Here is a 26,634-nt window from a genome sequence, read left to right as displayed (position 1 = left end):
TTGTTCAAAATCGCACAGCTAAATGCATGACCGCTGGGGGGAGGGCAGATATTAAATCCTGGGTTAATCCCTAAAATGTCAAACAAAATTGACTTCAAAGCAAAGATTTCGCTCATCATCATAATTGAAGCTTTCCACCAAACAGAAGACTGAGACCCTGTGCTTGAACAAAGCCCCGGATCAAGCCTGTGTCTCGCACGTGCATTCTAATTCAGAATTACACAGCTGGAAGGCTCATGACTGCACTTAATACCAACAGGAAGACTAAAGGGCTAAATGAAAGAACAGCCAGAGCAAGTAGCTTATTAAGTGAACTCTGGCAAACAGGGTGAACTAGCCAAGCAGCTTACATTTTAGCTGCAGCCCAGATCCACAGGTGCTGCGTGCCCCCTACATCTTCAATAGGATTTCCTTTTAGTCCCCGATTCCAGTATCAATGGAACAGAATTGCACATGTTCTTTTGAACTTTGTCATCAACCCTAGGATATCAACATTGGAAAACATAGACTAAAGCAAAATGTTGGTTTTTCTTAATTTCAGAATGAAATAGATTTTCTTTGCTCACAGCTCTGTGACCGTTGCCCCGTGTGTTAGGCAGTGGCTCTGCGTTGGGCCGCGTCTCCTTTCTCTTCTTACTTCTCAGCCCACCCAACCTCAGCCCCAGACTGAAGACCCTCAATCAGACGCTCAGCTGAGCCTCCCTTTCTGCCCAAAAAAGCAGGAAGGATGCCCAGAGGCTCCCGTGGATCAGCTGAGCCACCGAGGGTGGGACAACCGGAGAGGAGGGAGGAAGCAAGGTGTCAGGTCTGGTGTGGTGGGCAGAATCATGGCCCCCACGGCTGTCCATGTCCGAACACTGGCACCTGTGAAGATGCTCCCTCACATGGCAAAAGGGACTTTGTAGATGTGATTGAAGTTAAGGACCCTGAGATGGGGAGATTATTCTGCATTATCTGGTGTCCCAATCTAATCACATGGTGCCTTAAAAGCAGAGAACCTTTCCCAGCTGTTGTCAGTCAGAGGGAAATGAGACTATGGAAGAACAGTCGGAGAGATACGACTGCTATTGTTGAAGGTGGAGGAAGGGGCCATGAGCAAGAAATGCAGGTGGCCTCTAGAAGCTGGAAAAGACAAGGAAACGGACTCTCCCCTGGGCCTTCAGAAAGGAACACAGCCCTGCCAGGGAGACCCATATCACACTTCTGATCTCTAGAATTGTAAGCTAATAAAGGTGTGTTGTTTAAGCCAGTAAATTTATGGTCATTTGTTACAGCAGAAATAGGAAACTGAAACAGCTGCGAGGAGGACCATCCGTCACATCCTCTTGTGTCTACAGCAAAGGCAGGAGGGGGCAGGGCGGGGCCAGGAGATGTGCGTCTCAGCACCTAGGACTTCAGGGCAGGAAGGCAGGCCTGGGCCCTGACTTCACATTGGTATTACCTGGGGAGCTTTTAAAAATGCTGATGCCTGGGCCACATCCCAGACCTAGTAAACTAGAATCTGGCAAATACCCCCGAAGTTAGTGTGTTAATCTGTAATTCCAATCTGTCGCCGAGGTTGAGAATCACCAACTGCCTGAGAGGGGAAGGGACAGCTCAGCTTCCCAGGTACGGAGTGGCAGCTCCCGTTCAGAATTCAGGTCTCTCCATCTCTCGCCCAGTCCTCTTTTCACCCCCTCAGTCTATACCGCCTCTACAGGAACTAACAGGATCCCACAACAGCTGCCTGTCTTCTGCCCGGGAGGGCTCTCCAGGGCCTAATGACACTTGCAAAGACCCCAGTGTGCCACTTCTCTCCTCTCTGGGAGACAGGCAGGTGAGCCCTTGAGCCGCACTCCTCAGGGACACAGTCTCAAGGCTGAGTGAGCTGTGGATACAATTTTCACAAGAATCTTAGGCTTTTCCTATTCCCCACCATGCAATTCTCCTGGAGGCACAAATACAAGGACTGCACTTGACTTCCACCACTTCTACTCAACGGTCCCCCTTGAACTCCCATCGCGCATTGACTGGGCTTATCCCAGTGCCCCCCCTGAAATCATTCCCCCTTGATTCCTGGATGGTTCTGCTGGAGAAGCAGATGGCTACCCGGATGCACATTAGAATCACCTGGGGAGATTTTGAAACCACCCCCCCAATGCCCAGACCAAACCTCAGATCGATTACATCAGAATTTCTGAGTGTGGGACCCAGGCATCATTAATTTTTAGAGCTCCCCGGGTGATTCTCTTGTGCAAGCAGAGAGTGAAGACACAAATATTCTCACGGGCCTGTGATGAATCCCGTGCCCCTGGTCCCTCCCGTCTCCCCCAGGTTACCAGCCTAGAGGGTTGCGGGAGCTCTATCCCCTCCCCTTTCTCAGCCTTTCTCTCCCCTTCTCTAGACTTCTTATTTATTCTTCTTGCTTCCTCTCGTCACTGGCAGCCCTGCTGCTGATTTTCTTGATTCTTACAGCATCCCCTAAGACACTGCTCCTCAAAGTGCCATCCACAGCATCATCTGGGAGGTCGTTAGAAAGGCAGAACCTCAGCCCTCACTCTGGACCTGCAGAATCAGAATCTACATTTTAACAAGCTCCCTAAGTGATCAGATGCACGTCTGAGTTTGGGAAGTGCCAAACACTGTGTCTGTCACCACGACATTCCATGTCCCAGCACTTACCAGTGTGACATGGTTACAAACTAGCGAGCCTGTGAGCCCGCTGGGTCCAGAGTAACTCTCAGATCAGCACGACGCATGTCCACATTCCTCCAGCAGGAAGAGGTGTGCAGGGTAATTTTCTACTTTTTGGTAGAGGGGTGGAATTATTGTTACTAATTACAAAAAAAACACTCATCTGAAAACAAAATTTGATTATAAGACCTTGCTCCGATCTCTGATCCTAGGAAATGCGAGAAAGGCCACTGTCCTTTCAAAAGGGGCTAGTCATACAAAGTCCCTCCGCAGGTTGGCCCAGGCTGCTCAGTCCTTTGAGGGGATGGGGACAGAGTCATTCTCATTCTGAGCCAGGTAATGTCCTCAAGGGACAAGTCTGCCACCGAACCTGCAGCCGCCAGCATGTCCTTGGGCAACCAGGAGCACCCTAGAACCTCCTCCTGATTTCACAGGCACGGTTCATCTCAGTGACTAAGTCCATAGATCATCACGTTTTAGCATTATGAAAACTGAAAGGCTAAATATAGTCAGGATATTTTACTGTAACCTGAAGGTGATGCCTTGTGGGAGGTTGTCACTCTAGGGAATATGATTAGTTCACATGTCTCTGCCGGCATACAGATTCCGTTCAGAGGCTCACTCCATGTGACTGGAAGTGGTACGGGGTCAACCAGTGGCCTCTGGGACTTTGACCCAATGGGATCCTTAGGCCTGACCAGGCCTCAGAAGTCCTTCAGAATCCAGGGCTTCCCAAACTTTTCTCAGGATAAGATTCACCTGGACCCCTTGTTTAAAAAAACATTTCCCCGCTCCAGCCCAGACCTACTGAACCGAGTTTCTGCCAGGAGGAGACCTGGTAACCTCGTGGTACACCGAGTGCCTCGGGTGAGTCTTATCATGGGGAGGTCTGGCAACACTGAAGATCATTCCCAGCTCCCTGCCCCCATGCCCCAAGCCTGCCTAGGAATCACCCATGCCCATTTCTGACAGGTCTTCTTCTTAATCACCTGCAGGGCAGTCGTTTCCTATTGCATAAATTATTCCTTTCTATGCACAGCCAAACTCTGGCTCCCTATAATTTCTCTTCATTAGTATAGCTCTTCTTCCAAACATAGAACAATTTTATATTTTCTCCTTGAGCTATAAACCTCCTTGTTTATTTTCTTCTCTTATTTTCAAAGGAAATCTTTGATATTGCTGAGAAAAAAGTGTTTTCCTTTAATGAGATCTTGTAATAAAATTACAAATTAAAAGTTACTTACATAAAAATATAGTGGTACCTTTTTGAACTTGTTAAAAAAGTGTACCTTTTTGAACTTGTTAAACAGTCTCCATCTCTGGAAAGTAATCAGATTAGGGTGTCAGGCCACCAGCCCATGTATGCTGAAAAAGGACGCGTACACTACCGAGAGCTGCCACAGTCTGCAGGGTAGACTTATCATTCATTCCTCTGATTTAATTACATTGCAATTTAAAACAAAGATTTATTGAGTGTGTACCACGTACTAAGCACCATGCCATTGGCAGGGGACAGTGATGTGAAATTCATCCAAGTAGTTTGATTACATTTTCCTGTAAGTCCCTGGGTAGATGAGCTCTGTGGCTTTGCCTCTAATCATAATTTTAGCAATTGGAAAGAGTTGCAGAGGTTCTCTGATCCAACCTTTCAATCCATTAAAAATAAATAAGTAAATGTAATAGAGATTCTGTTCTTCAGGACTTCACCATCTAGTAAGGGAGGCAATATTTTTAAAAGAAATAACAAATAAAATTAAAAGCATCTATTCATTGGGTATATGAATAGCTCATCTGTCTGCCTCTGGAGATGGATTCATCCACCTCTGTGATGTAATAGAGGGAGAGAGTGAGCAGTGTGGAGCTCAGAGGCAGAGTGTTCAGCTGCGCCTGGGATGATCCAAGAGAGGAGAGGACATTTTTTTGTTTCTTTCATTATTTGTTTCACAATTACCTATTACCCACTGTATGCTAAACACTAGGGATAGAAAATACTAGGACATAGTGCCTGTTCTCATGAAGATCTTACAGTCGATCTTCATGATTTGCTGATTCCACGTCTGCGAATGCACCTACTCGCTAAAACTTATTTGTAACTCCAAAACCAATACGCGCAGCACTTTCACAGTCATTTGCAGACATGCACAGAAGAGTGATACATTTGAGTAGTCACTTGACACGCATATTCCCAGCTGAGGTCAAACAAGGTAATGCTCTGCCTTCTTGTTTCAGCTCCCATGCTGTAAACAAGTATCCTTTTTGCAGTGTAGTTAGTGCACATTTTCTGCATTTTTGTGCTTTTCATTGGCGATTTCGCTATTTAAAATGGTCCCAATGAAATGGGTGAGGGTGGTCAAAAGGCACAAACTTCCAGTTGTAAGATAAATAAGTCCTGGGGATGTAATGTACAACATGATGGCTATGGTTAACAATAGGTATTGTATAAGTTGCAAGTTGCTAAGAGATTTGAAAAGTTCTCATCACAAGAAAAAAATGGTAACTATGTGTGGAAATGGATGTTAACTAACCTTTTCTGGTGATCATTTCATAATGTATACATATATCAAATCATTATGTTGTACACCTAAAACCAATACAATGTTATATGTCAATTATATCTCAAATAAATAAATAAATAAAGTGGCTCCCAAGAGTAGTGCTGAAATGCAGTCTAGTGTTCTAAGTGTAAGAAGGCTATGGTGTGTTAATGGAGAAAATACAAGTGTTAGGTAAGTTTCCTTTAGGCATGAGTTATGGTGCTGTTGGTCGTGAGTTCAGTGTTAATGAATCAGCGATTGGGTACATTCAGAAAAAAGGAAATTTGCTGTTCTGCACTTGAGTCTGCTCTGGAAAGTGCTAAAGTAACATCTATAGTGTGTGATGAAGCGGTGGAAAGGTGGGAAAGTGGCTGAACTAATGAATTCATGAAATGACGACTGATTTAAAAAAAATAAAGAAGCATAGTGGATAGCATTGTGAGGCGGAAAGCCAAAGAAATTTATGGTTACATTACCCAGGGTCAGGATAACGTTAAATCCTTCTCAGCTAGTGTTTCATTATACAGAAATAGTGTATATAATTGATTATATGTAAGAAACATACATTAAATTAGTTGTCTTCAAACAGAAACGTATATAAGACAAGTTTATGTATTGATCTATTGATGAAAATGTTGTGACTGAGGCCCATAGAAACCTAACCCTATGTGGCTCAGTATTTGCTAATTTGATGTTCACGGTGACCTCACAGAACATGACTATCACAAATAAGACTCGACTCTGCATATAGTATGGGAAAGAGACAGGTGATCAACATTAAGACAGCCCCCTGCACAGGGTTCTTGGGGGAACACATGGATGTGACCAGGTGACTAGGTTCCACATTTAAATGTATTTTTCTGTAAAAACTTTTGAACGAAAATTTTATATTTTCGCTTTTTATGTTATTTGTCTAGAGCAACACTTAATTTATGATTAGCTATGATTTCTTCACAAGTGTCAGACACACTCAAGAAATCTTGTAAAGTGAGAAAATCTAGCCCGCAAATCATTTTCAAATGTAATTACAGTTTTGGGTGAGTTAAAAATTCTACAATTAATGAAGTTCATATAGGGTTATACTTGGTAGACAATTACATGTTTATTATTGTCAATATCGATTTTGCAATTTTTTATTTTGTACCCAATAATTTTTGTTTGTTTGTTTCAAGTCATTTTTTTTCAGGAATTGAAAAAGTTTATATTCCTTGGTCACCAAAGAATAGACCCAGACTTTGGGGACTCAGAAGCTTATGCAGTTTGGGGGCCCTTTTAAGACAAAGAACACAAAATTACAAATACAAAATTAGGCCCCTTGGAAGAGGCATCATTATCTTCCCAAATAATCTGCCTCCGTTAGAGCCTATTAGATAAAACTCCCTCTGCAGAGGCCACTTCCTTCCTGGGTACAGGAAGACCAGGTAGGAAGCTATAGCAATAGTTCAGGAAACAGAAGATGAAAGTCTAAATTTGACGATGGAAAGGATGGGAGAGATACAAGAGCTACTTAAGAGGCTGGTCTGACAGCACATGGCATTTGATGAAGAAGGTGTCAGAGAGTATCAAGAATGCATACTGCTGGGATGACTTAATGAGTCAGAAGAGGGAATACAGAAGGGATATGGGTGGTTGGGTGGAGCAGGTTTGGAAGACAAATGACTTTAGTTTGGGAAATATCAAACCTGTGGGGCCAGCGGACCACCCCCAGGTACTACAGAGTACATTCCAGATGGAGATGTGTGGAAGTCATCGTGTGTGTATCTGGGGTTCAAGAGAGAGGGCCGACCAGTGTGTGCGGGACAGCTGTTGGCATGTGAATGGTCACTGAAGTTGACGAGATCTCCCAGGGAAGTACATAATTAAGGAGGATGCATGATGGAGATAGCACCACGTCCTGGGGGACACCAGGGTTTAGAGGGAGAGAGGCACAGAAGAAGAATGAAGAAATATTTGTTGCTTCAATGCTGTTAATTGAATACCTGCAGGTGCCACATAGTATGCAAGGTGTTGTGGGTTAGAGAAAGCTAAGTCAGGCGCAGAGACGGTCAGCTGGGGCCAGGGATCAGGGAGACAGGTAGCTCCCAGTAGCTGGAGCTTGGAGTGTGGGCACAATTTTGGTTTTCCAGGTGAGAGAATTGATGAGCAAAGGCACAAAGTTAGAAAACCAGGAAATAATGAGCAGCTCATTCTGACCAGAATCAAGAGAGAGAAAGACAGAGAACTATAAGAAGATGACAGATTAGAATTAAATTATGGATAGGCTTTAAACGCCAAAATATGAAGTTTCACAACGGGAGCCTCTGATGATTTTTGAGCGGAGGAATTTTACAGTCAGAGCTGTACGTGAGGAAGAGTTCTCTAGCAGGTATGCGTACAACTGGCGTTGTAGAAGCCAACACAGAGACTCTTGCAGTAGAACCAGCAAGAGGTAAGGGAGCCTGAACTCAGGGGGTTGCCACAGAAATACAGAAGAGGGAATGAAAGCGAGTGATTGTATCAAGAGGAATTTACGGGATTTGGTGGACCAGACTGACAGGTTCTATGACTGAGCAAGTAAAGACGGAGTCCAGGTTTTGAGCCTCAATGGCTGGGAGGCAAGTACAGCATTTACTGAAATTGATCTGTAAGAATACAAACCCACAAGCCGGCGAGCCCAGAGGGAAAGAAGAACATAACCCTGAAAACGACAGCACCACTTCGCTGTGCGTCCTCCTCCCTGTGACCTGCACGTGGGTCGTGTTACTGCAGCCTCAGAGACGGAGGCTTCACACTGTTGGTTGATAGTAAGGTCAGGCTCAGCTAAAACGCCCACATGTCTCCATTCTGCAGTTTGCTTTGTTGTTGTTGGTTGGTTGGCTTTTATTTAGTCCTAAACTAGAACTTGGTTTTTTCCTAGTGGCGTCTATCTGGCTGGGTTTTGCCCCAACGCCCACCGTGGTTGAGCTTGTTTTAAACTTTGCTTCGTCTTCCCTGAAGGTAGCCGGCCCTCCCAGTTTCACATCCCTTCTCATTTAGATCAGCATGCCTCCGGGCATCTTGCTTTGGTTTTGTCCAAGAACCAGGCTGTGCCCCTCATATTCGCTAATAAAATGGAGGACAGAGGGGCATCCTTCTGGCCTGTTCACGAGTTCTCCTCTGACAGAGATGACCTTGAGACAGCTAGGAAGGTCAGAGAATAGGGATGGAGCAAGGAAGGGAAGGAGAGGAGGGGGCAGAGAATGTCTCCTTTCAGGTCCTGAAAGGGGACATTGGCTCCCTGGTGAGCACACTGCCAGATCCCCCAAAGGGCTCACTAAGAACCCACTGTAGGTCCCCTTGGAATTCCCACCTGAAACTGCCTAAAGCTGCTGCTCCCTGGCTCTCCTCCTGGTGTCTGTGGAAAGGCTGCTTTTAAAGGTCTCCTTCTCCCTCTCCTTGAGGTTTTAGTAATCTGCAGCCAGGACCAGCTACATAAGTTGTCCTGTGTTCAAAAATGATGAAGAATTTCAAGACAGCAACATCAGAGCATTGAATCAACTGCAGGCTCTTCTGGAGTGCGGGGCCCTGTGTGACCTTAAAGGTGACACTCTTATGGAGCCCTGCAGTGGCTGAGTGTCAGTGCTTCAGGAGATGTGATTTACTGTGCATCCCCACTTCATCCTGGGTATGGGCACCCGCATCCACCCCGCAGAGCCTTTGTCCTTCCCAACATGCTTTCCACCTGCTCATGAAAGGTACTCCACACCCTCTGTTCAGCTGCTCCCAAGCCTGTTCGCACGGCTCACCCATGGAGACGCAGCCCTAGAGAAGGATTCTCGTTCTGTTTCTCCACTTAATTCACTCCAACTCCTCTCCAGCCAATCTTTTTCAGGTTTCAATAAAATACATGTTGACTTTCTGGGTGAAATTTGAATATTCTCACCCAGTCACAGGAGTCACAAAATGAAAAGATGAAGGGATGTGTTCTCCTGGACTCCGCTGTTAAAATGCTATCCCAGTGCTGGGGTAACCTTGGGAGTGGCCAACCGCTGAGATTTTCTTCCTGGAGAGGGGGGTCTGGGCAGCCTGGGGACATCCTTACATTTGCAAAATCCCACTTGACAACAGTCCTGCTCCTTAGCAATCTGAATGTTATGATCTTTGTTTTTATCCAGATGAAGCCCAGAGAAGTTAAATGACTTCTCAAGGTCACACAGCTAGGAAAAAGCGCAGTCAAAACTAGAACCCGCACCTTCTGAGTCCTGAAAAGGCCCACTTTTCTCTACATACACTGAAGAGGACCCCAGTCCTTCCATCTCTCCATCCCTTCTGTCCACACTGGGGCATTTTATAAACCACAGCTTACAGCTTTGAAGCAGCTTCCATTCTATTTGTACACGATAGTCCCCCTTATTCTCAGTTTTGCTTTCCACGGTTTCAGTTCCCCGAGGTCAGCTGTGGCCCGGAAGCAGATGATCCTCCTTCTGGCGTATGGTCAGAAGGTCTGTAGTAGCCTAAAGTGTCACAATGCCTACGTCATTCACCTCACTTCGTCTCATCACGTAGGCGTTGTATCATCTCATCGTCACAAGAAGAAGGGTACAATAGAATATTTTGAGAGAGAGAGGCCACATTCACGTAACTTTTATTACAGTGTATCGTTATAATTGTTCAATTTTATTATTAGCTATTGTTGTTAATCTCTTACTGTGCCTACTTTATAAATTAAACTTTATCATAGGTATGTATATACAGGAAAAAACACAGTATATATAGGGTTTGGTACTATCCACGGTTTCAGGCATCCACTAGGGGTCTTGGAATGTATCCCCCACGGATAAGGGGGGCTACTGTATAAAAGAAGCAACTCTGATTTCTGCTTTCCTCCAAAGGTAACAATGTTTCAGCTAATTTTTATTTCTTGTTCTAACTCTTCAGAGACAACCCTGCTACCCACTTTAATCTCAAGACGCACATGAATTCCCGGGATCTGAAGGCTGCCATAGAGAAAATTACCCAGAGAGGAGGGCTTTCTAATGCAGGTATGTGATCTGGAGTCAGATCATCCCATCTTGCTACCATGGTTCTCTTTCTATATGGTTGTCTTCTATGTAGGAGGAAGAAAAAATAATAATCATCCGTCAAGAAATGACTCACATACTATCTGTATCTTTTCTGAAGTATTATCATGTTTTCAGGGGGCAAGAATTGTTATCACACGTATGTTATCACACATATGGAGAGTTCCAGCATGCCTGCTTCCTTGGGATGGCAGCTTTCCTCAGGACAAGCAGGACTGCTATTATGACTGTTTCCTGATTAGTCTACAAGTCGTCAACTATTTAACGTTAAATTTTTTAACCAGTTCCACTCAGGAAGACCCACAGTGCTCCTTCCAATCTGTTTCTGTTATAGTGATGACTGTGCAAAGAAAGGCATGGTCTTTGTTTCAAGCTGAGTTTCCTGTGATGTCTGAGGCTTGGTGGTGGCTGGGGGTGTGGGGATGTGTTACTGGAAGTCCAAGGTCTGTCCTCAGTGGGGCAGGTCCAGAAATTCCACTTTATCAGTTCACCCAGAGGTGATTCGGCATTAGGAAACAGTTTCACACTAACCAAGCTCAAAGGCTGCCAATGAGCCCATGCCATTATTAATTTATAAATGGTAGTCTGGCTTTGAGGGCACTGGGAGGGGTGTCCACTTCTTAGGGAACTTATTTGTACCATTAAAATCCAAGGAAATGGAGAAGTGAGCCACAGTTGCTTGGCATGGATCTCACAAAAGGAATAGAATTACCTTTGAAGGAGGATCTTCGAAGTTACAGTAAATCTGATTTAATTATTTCCCTTCCCACCTCAGTGTACCTCTCTGTAGATCAGTATATTAGTACCTGGCAAAGGAAGAGCCTTTGGTCTTTGAACAATGCTAAATAAACACTGGCCAAGTCACTGCTATCTGGGACCCCAAATCAGTATTACCTCATCACAAACATGATAGAGTTGATTTCTGATTTATTTTCAATTTAATAGCTAGATCAGTGAAATTCCAATAATGTATCATGGAGTAAAACTTAAAAACTTCAGAGGACACGCTATTTCCTTGAGGGGTTAGAGAGGTGTCTTAATCCCATAATCATGCCTTTTTCAGTGGATAACATGCTCTATCTCTGCCCTGTATTGATCAGGGTTTGGCTTCAGAGAACAGACTCCATTTCAGCTTGTTTAAGCAGAAGGGGATTTATTTCAGGGTATTGAACTGTCTTCAGAATTATTGAAAGGGCTGAAGAAATGAACTCTAGGCCGAGCTTTCAAGTGTGGCTTCTAAAGACTTCCTGCAGAACCAGGACCTCCAAGAAGCTGCTGCCTCTTCCAAGATCAGGAAATGGCTTTCTCAATTCTGCCACCACAGCCTCTTCAGGAATCTGCTTGGGCCAGGAAGCCACCATGATCAGGAAGCTTCTGCTATAGCTGCTGGCTCTAAAACCATGCCTTGCCTGCTCCATTCACACCCACAAGACAAATGTTCTGCACCCCACCACCTCAACACCAACAAAGCTAGTTGCCCAACACAGGCACCTCTGCTAAGGCTGCTCCAGAGAAGTCACATACTCTACAGACACTTGTCAGCAGAAATAGCAGAATCAAAAGTACAGTCTCTGCCTCACTTTCATCTTCTAAATCTCATATGTGCATCAATTCATGAAACTAAAACAAACCCAGAACTGCAGCTGCAAGGGAGTCTCAACAATGTAGTTTTCAGATTTCCAGCCTCTGCTTTCAAGATATGCCGGAAGGTGGATGGAATGTATGTTGAGCACTAATTGACCATAGGCTTCAAATTTAAGATTGGGTGAAGTCAAGGTGCTCTGTCTTCAGGCATCTAACATCAAGCCAGAGGGGACTGCTGGGTGCCTTGGGCCTTGAGGAAAATTAGCCCTTGGCTATGAAAGCAGTTCTCAACAGCCCAGGTTTTCCCTTAGCACTTGTGTTCTGTGCAGCCAGTTCACATGGGCACTCCAAGACATTTCTCCAGCAACTGCGTATGTAACCATATGATCCTTTCATTTCACAGGTAAGATTATACTAGCCAGTGGAGCCAGTATATGCTGGCCAAAACCAAAACATTGAGGGTAATGACTCTTAATCCTAAAATCTTAAGAAGGTAGTTCTTAACTTTTGTTTAGATTGAGGACCCCTTTGAGAACCCCTTGAAAGTTATGGTCTTTCTACCCAAACAAATACTTCTATAGACAAAATATTGTGTATAATTTCAGGGGATTTGTGGATTTACACCCCCAGTGCCCCAGGGGTCCACAGAGCCCAGGTTGAGAGCCCTGCCCTAACATATGCAGCTATGTTGACACTAGGGTGACCAGTTATCTGTTTGCCCAGGAGCATATGGGGCTTTCAGTGCTAAAACTTGGAGAGTCCCAGCAAACTGGGACAGTTGGTCACCCTATTCATAGGCACAGCCAGGGCTAGAACACAGTCTCTCAGTTCTTAGAGGCTACAGCGTTTTCCTGGCCAGCCAGACCTGTGCCCCTGGCATGGAACTGGACAAAATATACCACTGAGCCTGGAATACAGCCCTCCACACCCAGCAGCTCCTGGAGCACTGGGCTCCCCGCAGGCAGCAGGAGGCCAAGAAGGGGCTCCCATCACTCCAGCTCAAATCCTCCCACCCACGCTCTCGGAAACAATGTTGGGCCCGCTTAGGGGCTTAGCGGGCTTCCAGCACCCAGGCAGAGAAGGGACCCTTTTGTTCTCAAGAATGTCTTCTTCACCTGCTTGCTGGTCCCTAAAACTTCTTTTTAAAGCAAGAGAGAAGTTACAGGCTTAAAATGAAACTGGGCAGGGAAATTGATGGTGGTGATGGTTGCATGACATTGTGAATGTACTTAATACCACTGAACTGTACACCTAAAAATAGTTAATGTGGTAAAAAGAAAGAAAAGGAAAGAAAGAAACAAGGGAGGGAGGGAATGTGTTTTTCTGGACCTCCTTATGCTGCTGAGATCTGTTCCTGCGTTTATAATCGGCATGACCACGATCACTCCAGGCATGAGTTTCCTTTTTCTTCCAGGCCGGGCCATCTCCTTTGTGACGAAGAACTTCTTTTCCAAAGTCAATGGAAACAGAGGCGGCGCTCCCAACGTGGCTGTGGTAATAGTGGACGGCTGGCCCACGGACAAGGTGGAGGAGGCTTCAAGGCTTGCGAGAGAGTCAGGAATCAACATTTTCTTCATCACCATTGAAGGTGCCGTCGAAAATGAGAAGCAGTACGTGGTGGAGCCCAACTTTGCAAACAAGGTATGTAACTGCCTGGAGAGCCACCCAACGTAAGGATTCCCTGCACTATGCAAAGATGTAACAGCCAGCAACGCCGTGTTTCTCATTCCTTCAAATGAGTGTTAAGCTCACTTCTAGGCAGGAGGGAGCTCCAGTGAGGGACTAGGAAGCCTGGAACCTGGAATTACCTTCTCAAAGCAAAACCCCAATCACACCTGGTGAACTGAGGCCAGCATCGGCAACTTGGGAGGAGCACTGTCCCCAAGATGTCACATGAATCCTCTCCTGGGCTCCTCCCACAGCCCAAGGGACCTCAACCAGGCAGCCCAGCGAGCCTTCACAGGAGCACACACACGGGCACGCATACACTCTCACACACATGTGCACACGCACACTGCAAATTAACCACTCTGATAAACAAGAAAAAGGTGATATTGCTCCAAGTCAAGGAGATCAGGTTGTCAACTGCTGCTCCTGGTCATCTACTGTGACCCCCACACAGGCCCTATGCTCCAGGCAGCTGGGCTCCTGTCCACACCAGCACCACCACTCTCTCCCGCCATGACTTGACTCAGGCTGCCGGGTGAGAATCCCTCCTCTCCATCTATTCGCTAGGATTCAGCTCCGCCTCAACGCTCATCTCAAATGTCACCTAGTCCATGGGAAGTTTTGTGAAACCCCTTTAGGTTTTTAGAAACCAATTAAAAATATTTCCTAGGACATTTTAAAGTCATTTCTTGTTCAAAAATAATTTTTTAATTATACAAGTTCATCTGTAGTCCTCAGGTCTGTGATTCTCTCTGTGACCCCAGGAGAGGCAGCAACAAGGAGGAAAGGCTTCACTTTGGGAACACCAGCTCGGTCACTTCCAGGAGCACACCAATCGTGTTGCTCAATGTTTATTTGCAGCTGCCTTAAATTTTTTCTGGAACAAGCTTGGGCACAAGTAAATAAATATTCATTTGCCCGAAGGCAGGGTTGTCTGGAGGACAGTGCTTGAGTTTTAAAAGCAGAGATTTGTGTTCCAGTCTCAAGGACTCAGAGACGTCCCTTCACAGCTGACCTTCAGTTTGTTCCTTTATGACAGAGGGGTTATAATTCCACTTTGTTAGGATTAGGGTGGGGGGTTAGTGAACAAATCTCTCCAAGAACATCTAGAACAACAGCTGACACCTGCATGGGACCCCTTCTCTCTGGGTAAAGGGCTGCTCTGGAAACATTCTTTAGCTGTTTCTCATGTGTGTCTTGTTTCCCAATCAGAACAAAAGCTGCCTTTAATCCTCTCATGCATTGGTGCCCTCCAGCGCCAATCTTCTGGCTCGCTGCCAGTACAAATGAACTGAGGGGCCTGGAGAGGCATAAGTATGAAGCTGAAACCAAAGATTCATCTCTCTCTGAGGATTAGCTTAACTGCTGGCTCTGCACTAAAGCAGAGACCCAGCTGAGGGAGTGGGAGTGAGTCCAGAGATAGCTTGAGGGGTCTTTGCCCCTGTGAGTGCTTGGCTAGGTGAACTGAGATGGAGAAAGAGCTTTAGGCAGACTAGTGCGGACTGGTGGTCAAGGGGAATGGTGATAGATGGGAGGATTTGACCCCTGACCCGGCAGGTGTCCCTCCCCTCTGTCTTCCAGGCAGTGTGCAGAACAAACGGCTTCTACTCGCTCAACGTGCAGAGCTGGTTCAGCCTCCACAAGACCGTGCAGCCCCTGGTGAAGCGGGTCTGTGACACCGAGCGACTGGCCTGCAGCAAGACCTGCTTCAACTCGGCCGACATCGGCTTTGTCATCGACGGCTCCAGCAGCGTGGGGACGGGCAACTTCCGCACGGTTCTCCAGTTTGTGGCCAACCTCAGCAAAGAGTTTGAGATTTCGGAAACGGACACTCGAATCGGGGCCGTGCAGTACACCTACGAGCAGCGGCTGGAGTTCGGGTTTGACGACTACAGCACCAAGCCAGACATCCTCAACGCCATCAAGAGGGTGGGGTACTGGAGCGGTGGGACCAGCACGGGGGCTGCCATCAGCTACGCCCTGGAACAGCTCTTCAAGAAGTCCAAGCCCAACAAGAGGAAGTTAATGATCCTCATCACTGATGGGAGGTCTTACGATGACATCCGAATACCGGCCATGGTTGCCCATCACCAGGGTAAGCTGCTCTTGCTGACCAGGCTGTGCTGAGCATCTCTCTGGGGCTTAGCGGGCCGGTGGGACAGGCAAGCGACTGTCATTTTATGCATTGGTTTTGTCTACAAGTTAATAAAATGTTCAAAACTGTAGAGAGCGTATTAGGGGTGTAGTTAAATAGGCCCCTCTGAGCAGCAATGAAGGAACGAGCAGGGAATATCAAGGCAGTTTCCAAAGTGTCGTGGCAAACCCAAGGCCTTTGGATGACTTTGTGTCCCACACTCTGAGGTACCGCACACCAAGCTGAAAAGGAATTTGACTCATTACTCTGATCTCTATTGAAGACCAACAAATTGTGTTAGAAATTTGAAGAAAACTAATGCTTTATTTTTTTATTTTTATTTTTTTTGTGTGTGAGGAAGATCAGCCCTGAGCTAACATCCGTGCTAATCCTCCTCTTTGCTGAGGAATACCGGCCCTGAGCTAACATCTATTGCCAATCCTCCTCCTTTTTTTTCCCCAAAGCCCCAGTAGATAGTTGTAGGTCATAGTTGCACATCCTTCTAGTTGCTGTATGTGGGACGCGGCCTCAGCATGGCCGGAGAAGCGGTGCATCGGTGTGCGCCCAGGATCCGAACCCGGGCCGTCAGTAGCGGAGTGCGCGCACTTAACCGCTAAGCCACGGGCCCGGCCCGAAAATACTAATGTTTTAAAAGAAAAGTACTATTTTTATAATCAACTGCTATCCAGATGTTGGGGGTTTTGGGGAGACCTTGAAGATATTCTCATTCAAAATATTTAAAGAGCTATTTCCATATAAAAATTTGTAAGAGGGCAACAAAAAGTTTAAAACTATGAAAAATGAGCAAAATAGTTTTGTAAATGTTTAGAAAATCAGTCACATTGAATGCGTTTTTCACGGGATCTATGTATAATCACTGTTTTGAAAAGTGCCATAAAATATCATGAAACTACAACCTGGAGGAAACCACAAGTGATAACAGTATGACAATAAAAGTAACCTGAGGGGCAGGCACTGTGGTACAGTGGTTAAGCTCGGCGCGTTCTGCTCTGGCTGCCCGGGTTTGCGGGTTCAGATCCCGTGCACGGACCCACATACAAAATAGAGGAAGTTTGGCACAGATGTTAGCTCAGGGCTAATCTTCCTCAGCAAAAAAAAAGTAACCCGAGTGGTCAGTGAACACCAAAGACCTGCAGATGAGCACTAGTGAACAAGACTCACTCAGGTCTGTGGTTGTTTTCTTCTTCTGCGTTAGTTTGCAGGATTTTCAGTATTCTTTAAAGCTGCTTTTAATCCTTCCCCAAACAAGAAGGGGTAAAAATAAACAAATACGCCTTTAGGAACCAGCAGGTCTGGCTTCTGGAAATCAAAGTAACCAGACAGCAGGTTCAGGCAGAGTCTTCCCAGTGGGGATTTACCCCTGTGGGGCCTGTGGGGCGTACTCCTAGTGGCAGGATGGTAGACGGCCTGTGTGCCTGCAGTTACAATGTCTCTTGGGCTCATGTCAGCAGAGTGAAGATGGTTTCAGGCTCAGAAACAACCTACCCAAAGTTCCAAAGTGAGCAGGCAGAGCCAGGTGGGCCAGCCCTTGACTATAAGCCCGGGGCTCTCCTGCTTTCTCCAGACATCTGTCTCCAGCTCATGTTCAGCTCCACTCGCACTTATTTTTCTAGATGTGCCTCCTTTGGGCCTCACCCAGAGGCTATCCTTGGCCTCCTCGTCAGAAGTGAAGACTGAGGGAGATGTCCTGGGAGCTATCAGAGCATCTGGCATGTTCTGGGCAGCTTTAAAGAACTAGGACCAATAGATGTAAATTACACGGAGCAATGAGCATTGTGTCCCTGAGAATGTCCATGCCAAGGCTGGGTGACCATCTGTCAGGATTGCCACTAGAAGGTTTTCTATAAAGATGGCCTCAAGAATCTGAAAAGCTAAATTTCTTCTTCTTCTTCTTCTTCTTTTTGTGAGGAAGATTAGCCCTGAGCTAATATCCATTGCCAATCCTCCTCTTTTTCCTGATGAAGATTGGCCCTGCGCTAACATCCGTGCCCATCTTCCTCTACTTTATATGTGGGACGCCTGTCACAGCATAGCTCAACAAGCGGTGCATCTGTGTACGCCCAAGATCTGAACCTGCAAACCCTGGGCCGCTGAAGCAGAGAGCACGAACTAACCACTATGCCACCGGGCCGGCCCTGAAAATCTAAATTCCTAATACTATTTGTGTTGTCTTTATTGGGGGTCAGCCTTTCCATCTTTGAGCAGAAACGAGGGCTTAGTCAGTCTAAACCTCATTCTTCAGCAAAGTTGTTCTCACTGCCACTTGGCAGCACTTTAAAGCCCAAAGATGGCTTTTCCCAATGTAGACAATATTCAGAGAAAAGATACCAGAGAGGTAAGAGAAGGGACTGGTAGCTTAAATGCGGCTTAATGAGCCACAGTTGAAAAGCAGCTTAGACTAGAACCGTGTGAGGTGTGGATGGCTCTCCAATCAGCAGGACAGGGCACCCAGAAGATGCTGGAGATCACCACATCAGCCACGGTGGGTGGCTGGGGGAGAGGTGCTGGGCAGGAAGGCCACACCCAGGCTCTGCCTTGTTTTGTGCCCACCTGGCTCACTCACCCTACTCCAGCCAGCCTGAAGGTGGTGTGGGAATAGGCTTTTGTAGAGTAAGGTCAAGCACCTGCTGTCCAGCTGCCCCCAACCCAAATCAAGTACCATATACCAGGCAGTCTCCCAGTTTTCCCACTGAGAACAGATGCCTAGTCTCTGAATCTGTCCTCTCCTCCCCAGGGCATCTTGCCTCCAGTTGTGGTCCAACTCCTTTAATCCCACTATACTCTTTCCCATTTGCATCTAGACGTACTCTAGTCCCTCCCTTCCTAAAACACAAACAAAAAAATCTTTTTGACCCCATGTTCTGCTCCACTTACCAGCTGCCCCCTCCTCTTTACAGCCCAACTTCTGGAAAGGATTATATGTGCCGTCCCCACGTCTTCATTTCTTCTTCACTCTCAACACACAGCAATTCATTTTGTTTCTTTGGCATCTACTTCCCTGAAACCGCTCTCACCAAGCTACCAACGTCTTGTTTTTTCTAAATCCAATGAGCACTTTTTCCTTCTCCTCTTACGTGACCTCCCTGCAGCATTCAACACTGTTGGCCACTCTCTTGTCTTGAAACCCTTTCTTCATGGTGGTGATGGAGCAAATGCTGGGTGACCATCTCTCCGGGTCGTTGTGCAAGGGTTCCTGCACCAGGAATGAGGTTGGATTCTATGGCTTGTAAAGTCACCCTCAAGTCTAAAGTGATTCAATTCTACTGTTTTAGTTAAAGATCTTGAACTGACTTGTGATGCATTTAAGGCTCTCTGAGATTTTGTTTGGCTCTACACACAGGCATGGGCCATGTGGTGTGATCCGCATGTCACCAAAGTTTCACTTATCCCAAAATATCATCCCCTCTGCTGCACCTGGACATGAAATTATTATTGTGTATTTACCCCATTTTGTCTGTTTTTTTCCCTCAAAGATTATAAACTTCTATGAGACAGCAACTATATCAGTTTTGCTACTGTTGGCATATAGCAGATGTTCATGCTTTTGGGCACATTTCTGACGTTGGATTCGATTGCGTTCAAACACAATAGCCAACAGAGCAAGAGGAAGGCAAGGATTCATTAGCAGTATCTTCTCTCGGGCACATCTGCTTCATCTAAACTTTGTCCCCACAGGAGTGATCACCTATGCAATCGGCGTGGCATGGGCTGCACAGGACGAGCTGGAAGTCATCGCCACTCACCCCGCCAAGGACCACTCCTTCTTTGTGGACGAGTTTGACAACCTCTACAAATCTGTCCCCAAGGTCATCCAGAACATTTGTACAGAGTTCAACTCACAGCCTCGGAACTGAATTCAGAGCAGGCAAGGCACCAGCACGTGCTACTTTCTGACTGGCTCTGGGACAACCCCCAACGCTTTATGGGGCATGCGGGGCAGCAAGGCACAGAGGGCTTGGACAACAGATGCGTGGTTGTCATTCTTTGCCAGCATGGTTTTTCGTACTTCAAAACTTGGAGTTAGAAAGAGGATCACAAATTCATAGACTGAGGCAAAATGATACGTCGTTTTGAGGGTGCTGATGATTTTACATTTTGACAATTGTTTTCAAAATAAATGCTCAGAATAGAGTGCAGCTCTTAAGACAGGCTTAACTAGAGCTTCTGTGAGGTTTTTTTAACTTGATTTCTCATTAGAATTCTGTGACTCTCAACAAGTTTCATTTGCGTTGTGACAATATAGGAGTTGCTTAATTAAATGTTTGAAAGGATTACATGCCATCACTCTGACTGTGTCGTGGGTACTGTTCACAGCATTTGTGACGGGACCACCCTCCACTCTTCTTGTTCCCCAGAGCACCTGCTGCGCACTCACTCCTGCCCCAAGGTGACAACACACCCACAGGGATGCAGAGAAAATGTGGCTCCTAGTTTACCTCCTCTTCTCTATTATCTGCATCACCGAGTACCTGCTGCCTATAGCTTTAGGAGCAGTTGGGGAATGGTCCTGGAGAATCAAGTTGATTTGGCTTAAAATCAGTGCATTACGCTCGTGTAGATGCTTTTAGCCCGAGCTGCACATTAGAATCTCTTGGGAGGCTAAAATGCTGGTTCTCAGGCCCCGTCCCAATACCAATCAAATCTGAGTCTCTGGGAATGGAGCCTGAACGTTGGCATGTTTGAAGAGCTCTCTGGCATTATTGCTCTGCTGCCAGGATTGACAACCACTGAGCTACCTCTGAGGGGTCAGTGTCATAGCCGTTTCCTGGGAGAGTCCTGTTTATACCTGTTGTCCTGGGTCCCATCCAGTTTAGCATTTGTCCTGGATTTTTTATTTAATTAGATATTATTAATAGTTGCATTAAGACAAGTTGGGATGGAGTATGGTTGAACTCAGCTTTTTACTTCCAGCTTCTACCAAGGACTCATCTATTAAGAGGTGAAATACATGTGCAATGGGAGAATGTTCAAGAGGGTCATAAATAAAGATGACTTACATGTCGACAGCTATGTGTTGTAAAAATATGTGTTGAAGAATGCTACTCTGAATGGAGGCAAAGAGATAGTATCTGTGTCAATACTTGGGACAAAACATTTACATTAAAAAATTGAAGATATCATCTATTTAGCAGAATTTGCATTGAGCTTACCAAATTTCTCACTACCTGGAGAGAGAGTATATCAACAATCTAAAATATTGAGGTCTATGGAGAAGAATCAATTACAGTTGTCAGCAATTTCAAATTTATTAACCATAAATTTTACTTTGAAAGCAATTGCAAATAGATTTGTTCAAAATACAAAAACTATTTTAAAAAAGGAAATTCTTCTTAAAGATACCAGTGACACACTATTAGTGAAAGATTCAACTAAGAAACTAATTAAAGAATGAGAAAGAATAAATAAGTACAAGGAAGAATTATTCTACCTATATTTTTGAATGTGCAGATAATCGACACAAAGGAGTTTTTTCAATGTTGCTTCAATGTACACATATAAATTATTTTAATTTTTTGAAGAAAAATTTAATTTTGGAAAACAATTTTATAAAAAAAGTTTTATTTTATAGGAGTCTTAATATAAAAACCAATTTGTCATCAATAAGTAAATATTTCCAAAAATAATATAATTTTAATTATTTTGCTATCTTCTTTCATTCACAAAATTGTTCCAATTTGGGAAATAAGTTATATGGTCACCCTAGTTATAGGTATTATAATTTTGAAGGTAAATGAAGCCTCTTCAAACATGCCCATTGTCTACACGTTGTCCACAAATATTTGAGTATATGCTGAGTGGAGGAAAGGATCATCAGAAGTGAGGTAGTTGAGGCACTCAGAGGCTATGGTGTTGTCAGAATTGTCTGTGTGGATGTTCAGATCACCAAAGCTGATGACAGGAGTCAGGATGGCGAGAGAAATAGTGAGCCAAGCTTTGGTATCTTCAGTGAATGAGAGAAGCCGACTGGGAGGTTGGGAGAAGACAGGGATGGAGGGCTGAGGCTAGATCTTCAAGGGAGCCGGTGGCTTTGAGGGAGGAAAGAAGGGATACTGGAAGGGCAATGGGGGAGAAGAGCAGACCTATCCCCATTCCTGAAATACACGGTATGAGAGAGCATGAACAGCCTCCACTTGGGAGGTTGCAGAAGACAACCAGGTTTCAGGTAAGTGGGAGCAAGAAGGGGATGAGGCTTCCGGGAGCTTGCTGACAACAGATAGGCACTGCCCGTGATGCAGTGGGAAGGCTGGGGTGGGAGAAGGGCTGGGTCAGATCAGGGTTTGCACAGAGCAGTTTGGAGATAAGGGTCCTGGTGGTGATGGGTGAAGTGGGGGGCTTGTATATAAATGCCACCTTGCTCAACCTAAACTGTACCCAACACTGCTGGAACAGGGCTAAAATCTTAACAATAGAAACAAAACTTTAGGGACGATCCACGTCAAACCCTCCAAAGGCAATAAAGGAAACCCAGGCCAGAAGAAGCTTGTGCAGATATGTAGGGACAGAACTAGAATTCAGATCTCCTGTCTTCCAATCTACTGATTCATTTGACTGCCTTCTTGGGGGGTCAGAACACCCACGCCCACCCCCATCCCTATCCTACACACACCCACCTGGTTCTGCACACTTGTGGGCTCCAGACCAGCCTCTGCAGAGCTCTCTGGGTCCTGCAGACTCAGAGCCAATCTCCTAAGATGACTTTATCTTTCATTCCATGGTCTCAGCAGAAAAGATCCTTCGTGCCCTTTCTCCTCCAGGTCAACAAAAACAAGCAGATAAGGAGCGTCGGGCCAGCTTCTCTGGCGACATATGATGTCTAAACTCCACTCAGCTTAATTTTCCCACCTCTCAGGAGTTAGGGCCCTTTGAAAGAGGTTTCTGTGCTAAAAGTTCTGCAACAAGGCTCTGCTAAAAATTTTCAGCCAAACTGACAGGGTTCAGATATTTCTTGTTTCTCTGGGCTCCTTAAACCCTTTAGAACAGGATGAAACCTCCGGGAAGCAAGGTTTCCAGCAGCAGCAGTCTCTGGGGCTGGGTGGGAGGGTGCAGCATGGGTTTATAAAGAAGACAATGCTTCTGTGTCCAACGATTTTCCAGCCTCAAAGAGGAGTTTCCAAATACTAATGTTATTTTCCCGCAACAGTCCTAAATTCTCCCCTTAGATTACCAATACATGAATGTAATAAGTAGGAAATATGCTTGAAAGCATGAATTCAATTACTTTGGAAAGAGACATTTATTCAACTAGTGCCTTTTTGAGGAATTCAAGGTCCAGTGGGAAACCACACACAAATGAATAATTAAAATCAAATAATTAATATCATAGGATTATGCACAAAGTGCATGACTGACGATTGCAAACAACCTCATGAGAAATAAAATCGTAATAGTGCCTAACAGTTAGTGAATGTTTGCTGCACGCTGGGCATCATTCTAAGGGCTTCACATTTATCACCTCACTTATCATATCCCTATGATTTGCTGAGAGAGGTACTATTATTATTCTCATTTTAAAGATCATGCAACTGAGGCATGGAGATGTCAACTAACTTTCCCAAGGTCATAGAGCTGGTAGAGGCAGATCCCGGAATTACACCCAGACAATCTGACTCCAGGGTCTATATTCTTACCCACTTCGCTTCTTATAATGGTGACACACAAAATAACCAAAGTAGCTGCCTGTGGGGTTCTCTAGTAAGCTTGACAATTTAAAATATATGTATAATTCTGCAATGAACTCTCAGGGTCTATTAAATGTATAAAGTGAAGAGGCTGTTAAATGCCCAATGCAAACTGCACTTTCCCCCATCCTCCTCCTGATTCTCTGGATAGCCATCCTGCCCTCACTTCAGATGGGTGATTTTATAGTCCACAGGCCCTGTAGCTCCAGGAACACATTGGGCTCCCCATCCTCTTGTTAAACTCCTAATCATCCTTCAAGTCTCAGTCCAAATGCCACCTCCTTTTTGGACTTGCTCAAATAGACTCAGGCTCTCTGGATACAGAATCCTGACCTATCTATTTTCCAGTGACCTCCTTAGTCCCTTCTCATTAGTGGACACATTCCACATCTATCATCAAGGACATGAAATATAGGGAATGAGAACTTTGAATCTAAGTCACCTGACAGTGCCAACCCCTAATACAATGGCACTGGTAGAATGGGAGGCAGAGATATCTCAGGAAGAGAGAAATAGGATACAATGGCAAGAGAACGAGAAGATCTAATTCCATCCAGACTGCACCACTCTTTCAAATGCCCCTCTGTGGTTCATTACTGTACGTTACAATCACTGTTTTTCTAGGACCAGAATCTTCTTCAGGTATCTATCCACTGGGTAACTCTGTTCCTCATCTTCTGCTCTCATTATTCCTGCAGAAATGAAAATCTCATTTTCTATTTGCCTTCTTGAGTTTCATTCAACAAATGTTTTAAGAACCTATGCTACGCCAGGCATTGTGATAGGCAGTGGAGTCCAAAGATGAAGAAGACCCGGTCCCTGCCCAAGGAGCTTAGGGCTAGTGTGGGAGAGTCACGAAGAAACAGATAACGTCTGACTGATTCAATAGGTGACAGGCAAGCTTGGGAAGGCTTCCTGGGCTGGGTTTTCTGGGGAGAGTCCATTTTAGCCAGAAGGAAAAGGCGTCCCAGCAGAGGGAATGATGGGAGCAAAGGCAAGGAGCCATGAAACAGTGTGATTCACAGAGAGAATGACAGAGTGAAACCTGAGGCAGGGTGTCAGGAAATGAAGCTGGAGAGGCAGGCAGGGACCTGGCCATGTAAGGCTGTGTTAGTTCAAGTTCTCTTGGTTGCAAGTAACACAAACTCAATTCACAGTAGCTCAAACAAAGGGGGAATTTTTGGAAGGAAACTGGAGGAACTCATGAACTCCAAGGTCAGGGAGACAGCAGAGCCTCAGAAAGGGAAGGACGGACAGGAGCAGGATGGGAGAATCAGGCAGCCCCCTCACTTTACTCTCCTCCAGAATGAGCTTCACCTGGAAACTGTTGAACAACCCTGCAGAGAGGCAACTGAGTGAAACTCCCCACCCATTAGGGCTTGAGCTCACGATGCGGCCTCCTTCGGCAGGGTCACTCAGCAAACCAAGCTGATGTGGCCAGCTGCGGGTGAGCACTCACGTCGTTCTGTCTGATCACCTTGCAATTAATAACCTTTTGAAGTTCTTTGAAGCATCGAGTTGTCTTGAATGCCAGTGAATGCAGGTCCACAAGTTCCTGAGTTAGGAAACCCAAATGCAGACTGAATAGTAGTCTTCCAGCTCCGCAGTCTCCCTCTGTTTTGCTTAGAGGCTTTACCCAAGAAAACCAATGACTGTCTCTCTAAGACTCCTTTCACTTCTCTTGGCCTCAATGGCTACACTGTATTACTTGTTTATAGGCCACCAGCTGTTGAAAACTGTTCAGATGTCAGGCAGGCAGAAGTGCTGCTTCTGAGATCCACTTCTATTTTTAGGATGAAGTCCTGACTGAGGAGAAATGTACTATTGAAATAACCATCCACATGGAAAACAAATAAGGTTGAAAGACCACAATTCCAACGCAGGCTTTGCTTTTTTCTTTTCTTTCTTTCTTTTTTAACTTTTTTGAATGTCCTGTGATTGAAAACCACTGAGCTTCACTTCATCCCTGCCATCTCTTGTACACAAACCGGGCCTGTGGGCGCTAAGTGCCCAAGTAAGCAAACACTATACTCGGCTTGGCAGCTGAAACTTTGTTATAAAAAATACCTTTCCAGCTGAATAGCCCCTTTCTGCAACTCCTCTCGTTTCACACTTGGTTGAGGTGAGCAGAGTGTATTCAGATTAATGACAAATTGGAATCCAGGTTCTCAACAAAGAGCCTTTACATGACTGCCCAGGGCACACAAACCAGGAGGGTCTGGAAGCTATGGAAACCGTGCAAACACCAAAACAAGACCTAAAATCAATTTAATTGTTGTTGGCCTGACATCCCCAAGGCATCTGTAAATATCCTGATATTATGATATTGATTTTTTTAATTATCATAATACTCTACAAGTTCTCCTTGAAATTGTAGTGAAAGGTAGACTCTTTCCAACCTCAATAGGGGGGGTTGTGTGGCATTTTAAAGTAAGAGGGAACAGGGACAAGTCGAAGGTTACAAACTATTGTGGTAATGGCTAAGATACGCACCAAGCAAAATAAACGAGCAGACAGAGTTTTCTAGAGGGCAAAGCGGCAGTGTAATTTGGTGTGGAGGCTCTAGGAGATCTTTCCATCTCCTATGACCTAAATGCAAGGCCTGGAACATCCACATGCCTGTTTCTACCTAAAGAGAGGGGGCATTCTCCTGAAGTGGAAAATCAACCCTTTCATCCTGGAGTCGTTCTAATCCTGGACAATTAGCAAAGATCTCTGGAAACAAAATACCGGTGGAGCCATGGCAGCCTCAGACGGGAGTTGCCCACATGGGCAGAAGCCAAGACTGTCCTGGCAGGACCACAGGCTTGTTCATGAGCAGATCTGGGGCATCCCTCTGAGATCCCTGAAAATACTTGGTCCTGCATTATGCCAGTGAGAACAAGCCCACACCATTGAGTAGTTACTGTTCGTATAACTTTGTTTGCACCCACAGGCTGGGGAGGCCGAGGGAAATTCTAGTGACAATAGTAAAACCAATCATAGACATGGGTTATGAAGTCCTAGTGTGCCATGAAGTGTGCTGCAGCTTTACATTCACATGTCACTGAATACACACAAAATTTATGGTGTTGAATAAACGTGTGTTTCAAAACCATTCTTCTTGCATACTTCTTTTGGGAGGGATTGGTCTTGAATGACAATCAACCATAATTGGGAGTTGGCTATGTGCTGAATTTATTTTCATAATTCATTACATCCTCAGTTAGTATTCCATTTTCCAAGAGAGGACAGTGAGACTCAGAGAGATTAAAGAGTTGGCCAAGGTCACACAGCAGACGGGAAGGAGAGATGGCTTTTGG

General features: G+C 45.3%; 1 protein-coding gene across 1 annotated transcript in view; it reads left to right on the top strand.

Moving 5' to 3' along the window:
- The window catches only part of VIT (vitrin), a 102,319-nt gene extending 81,586 nt beyond the window's left edge, over positions 1–20,733 (top strand). The window contains exons 11-14 of the mRNA XM_087436422.1: positions 10,104–10,207; positions 13,245–13,471; positions 15,080–15,593; positions 19,329–20,733. Of these exons, the coding sequence (XP_087292548.1) occupies positions 10,104–10,207; positions 13,245–13,471; positions 15,080–15,593; positions 19,329–19,507 (1,024 nt within the window). The 3' untranslated portion in view covers positions 19,508–20,733. The remainder of the gene's footprint in view (positions 1–10,103; positions 10,208–13,244; positions 13,472–15,079; positions 15,594–19,328) is intronic.
- The last annotated feature ends 5,901 nt before the right edge of the window (positions 20,734–26,634 follow it).

Source organism: Ceratotherium simum, chromosome 11 (genome assembly GCF_057802395.1).
Source record: "Ceratotherium simum simum isolate JZ-2026a chromosome 11, ASM5780239v1, whole genome shotgun sequence".
NCBI lineage: Eukaryota > Metazoa > Chordata > Mammalia > Perissodactyla > Rhinocerotidae > Ceratotherium > Ceratotherium simum.
The sequence above is the reverse complement of the archived record's forward strand: the minus strand, read 5'-3'. Positions and strand labels throughout refer to the sequence as shown.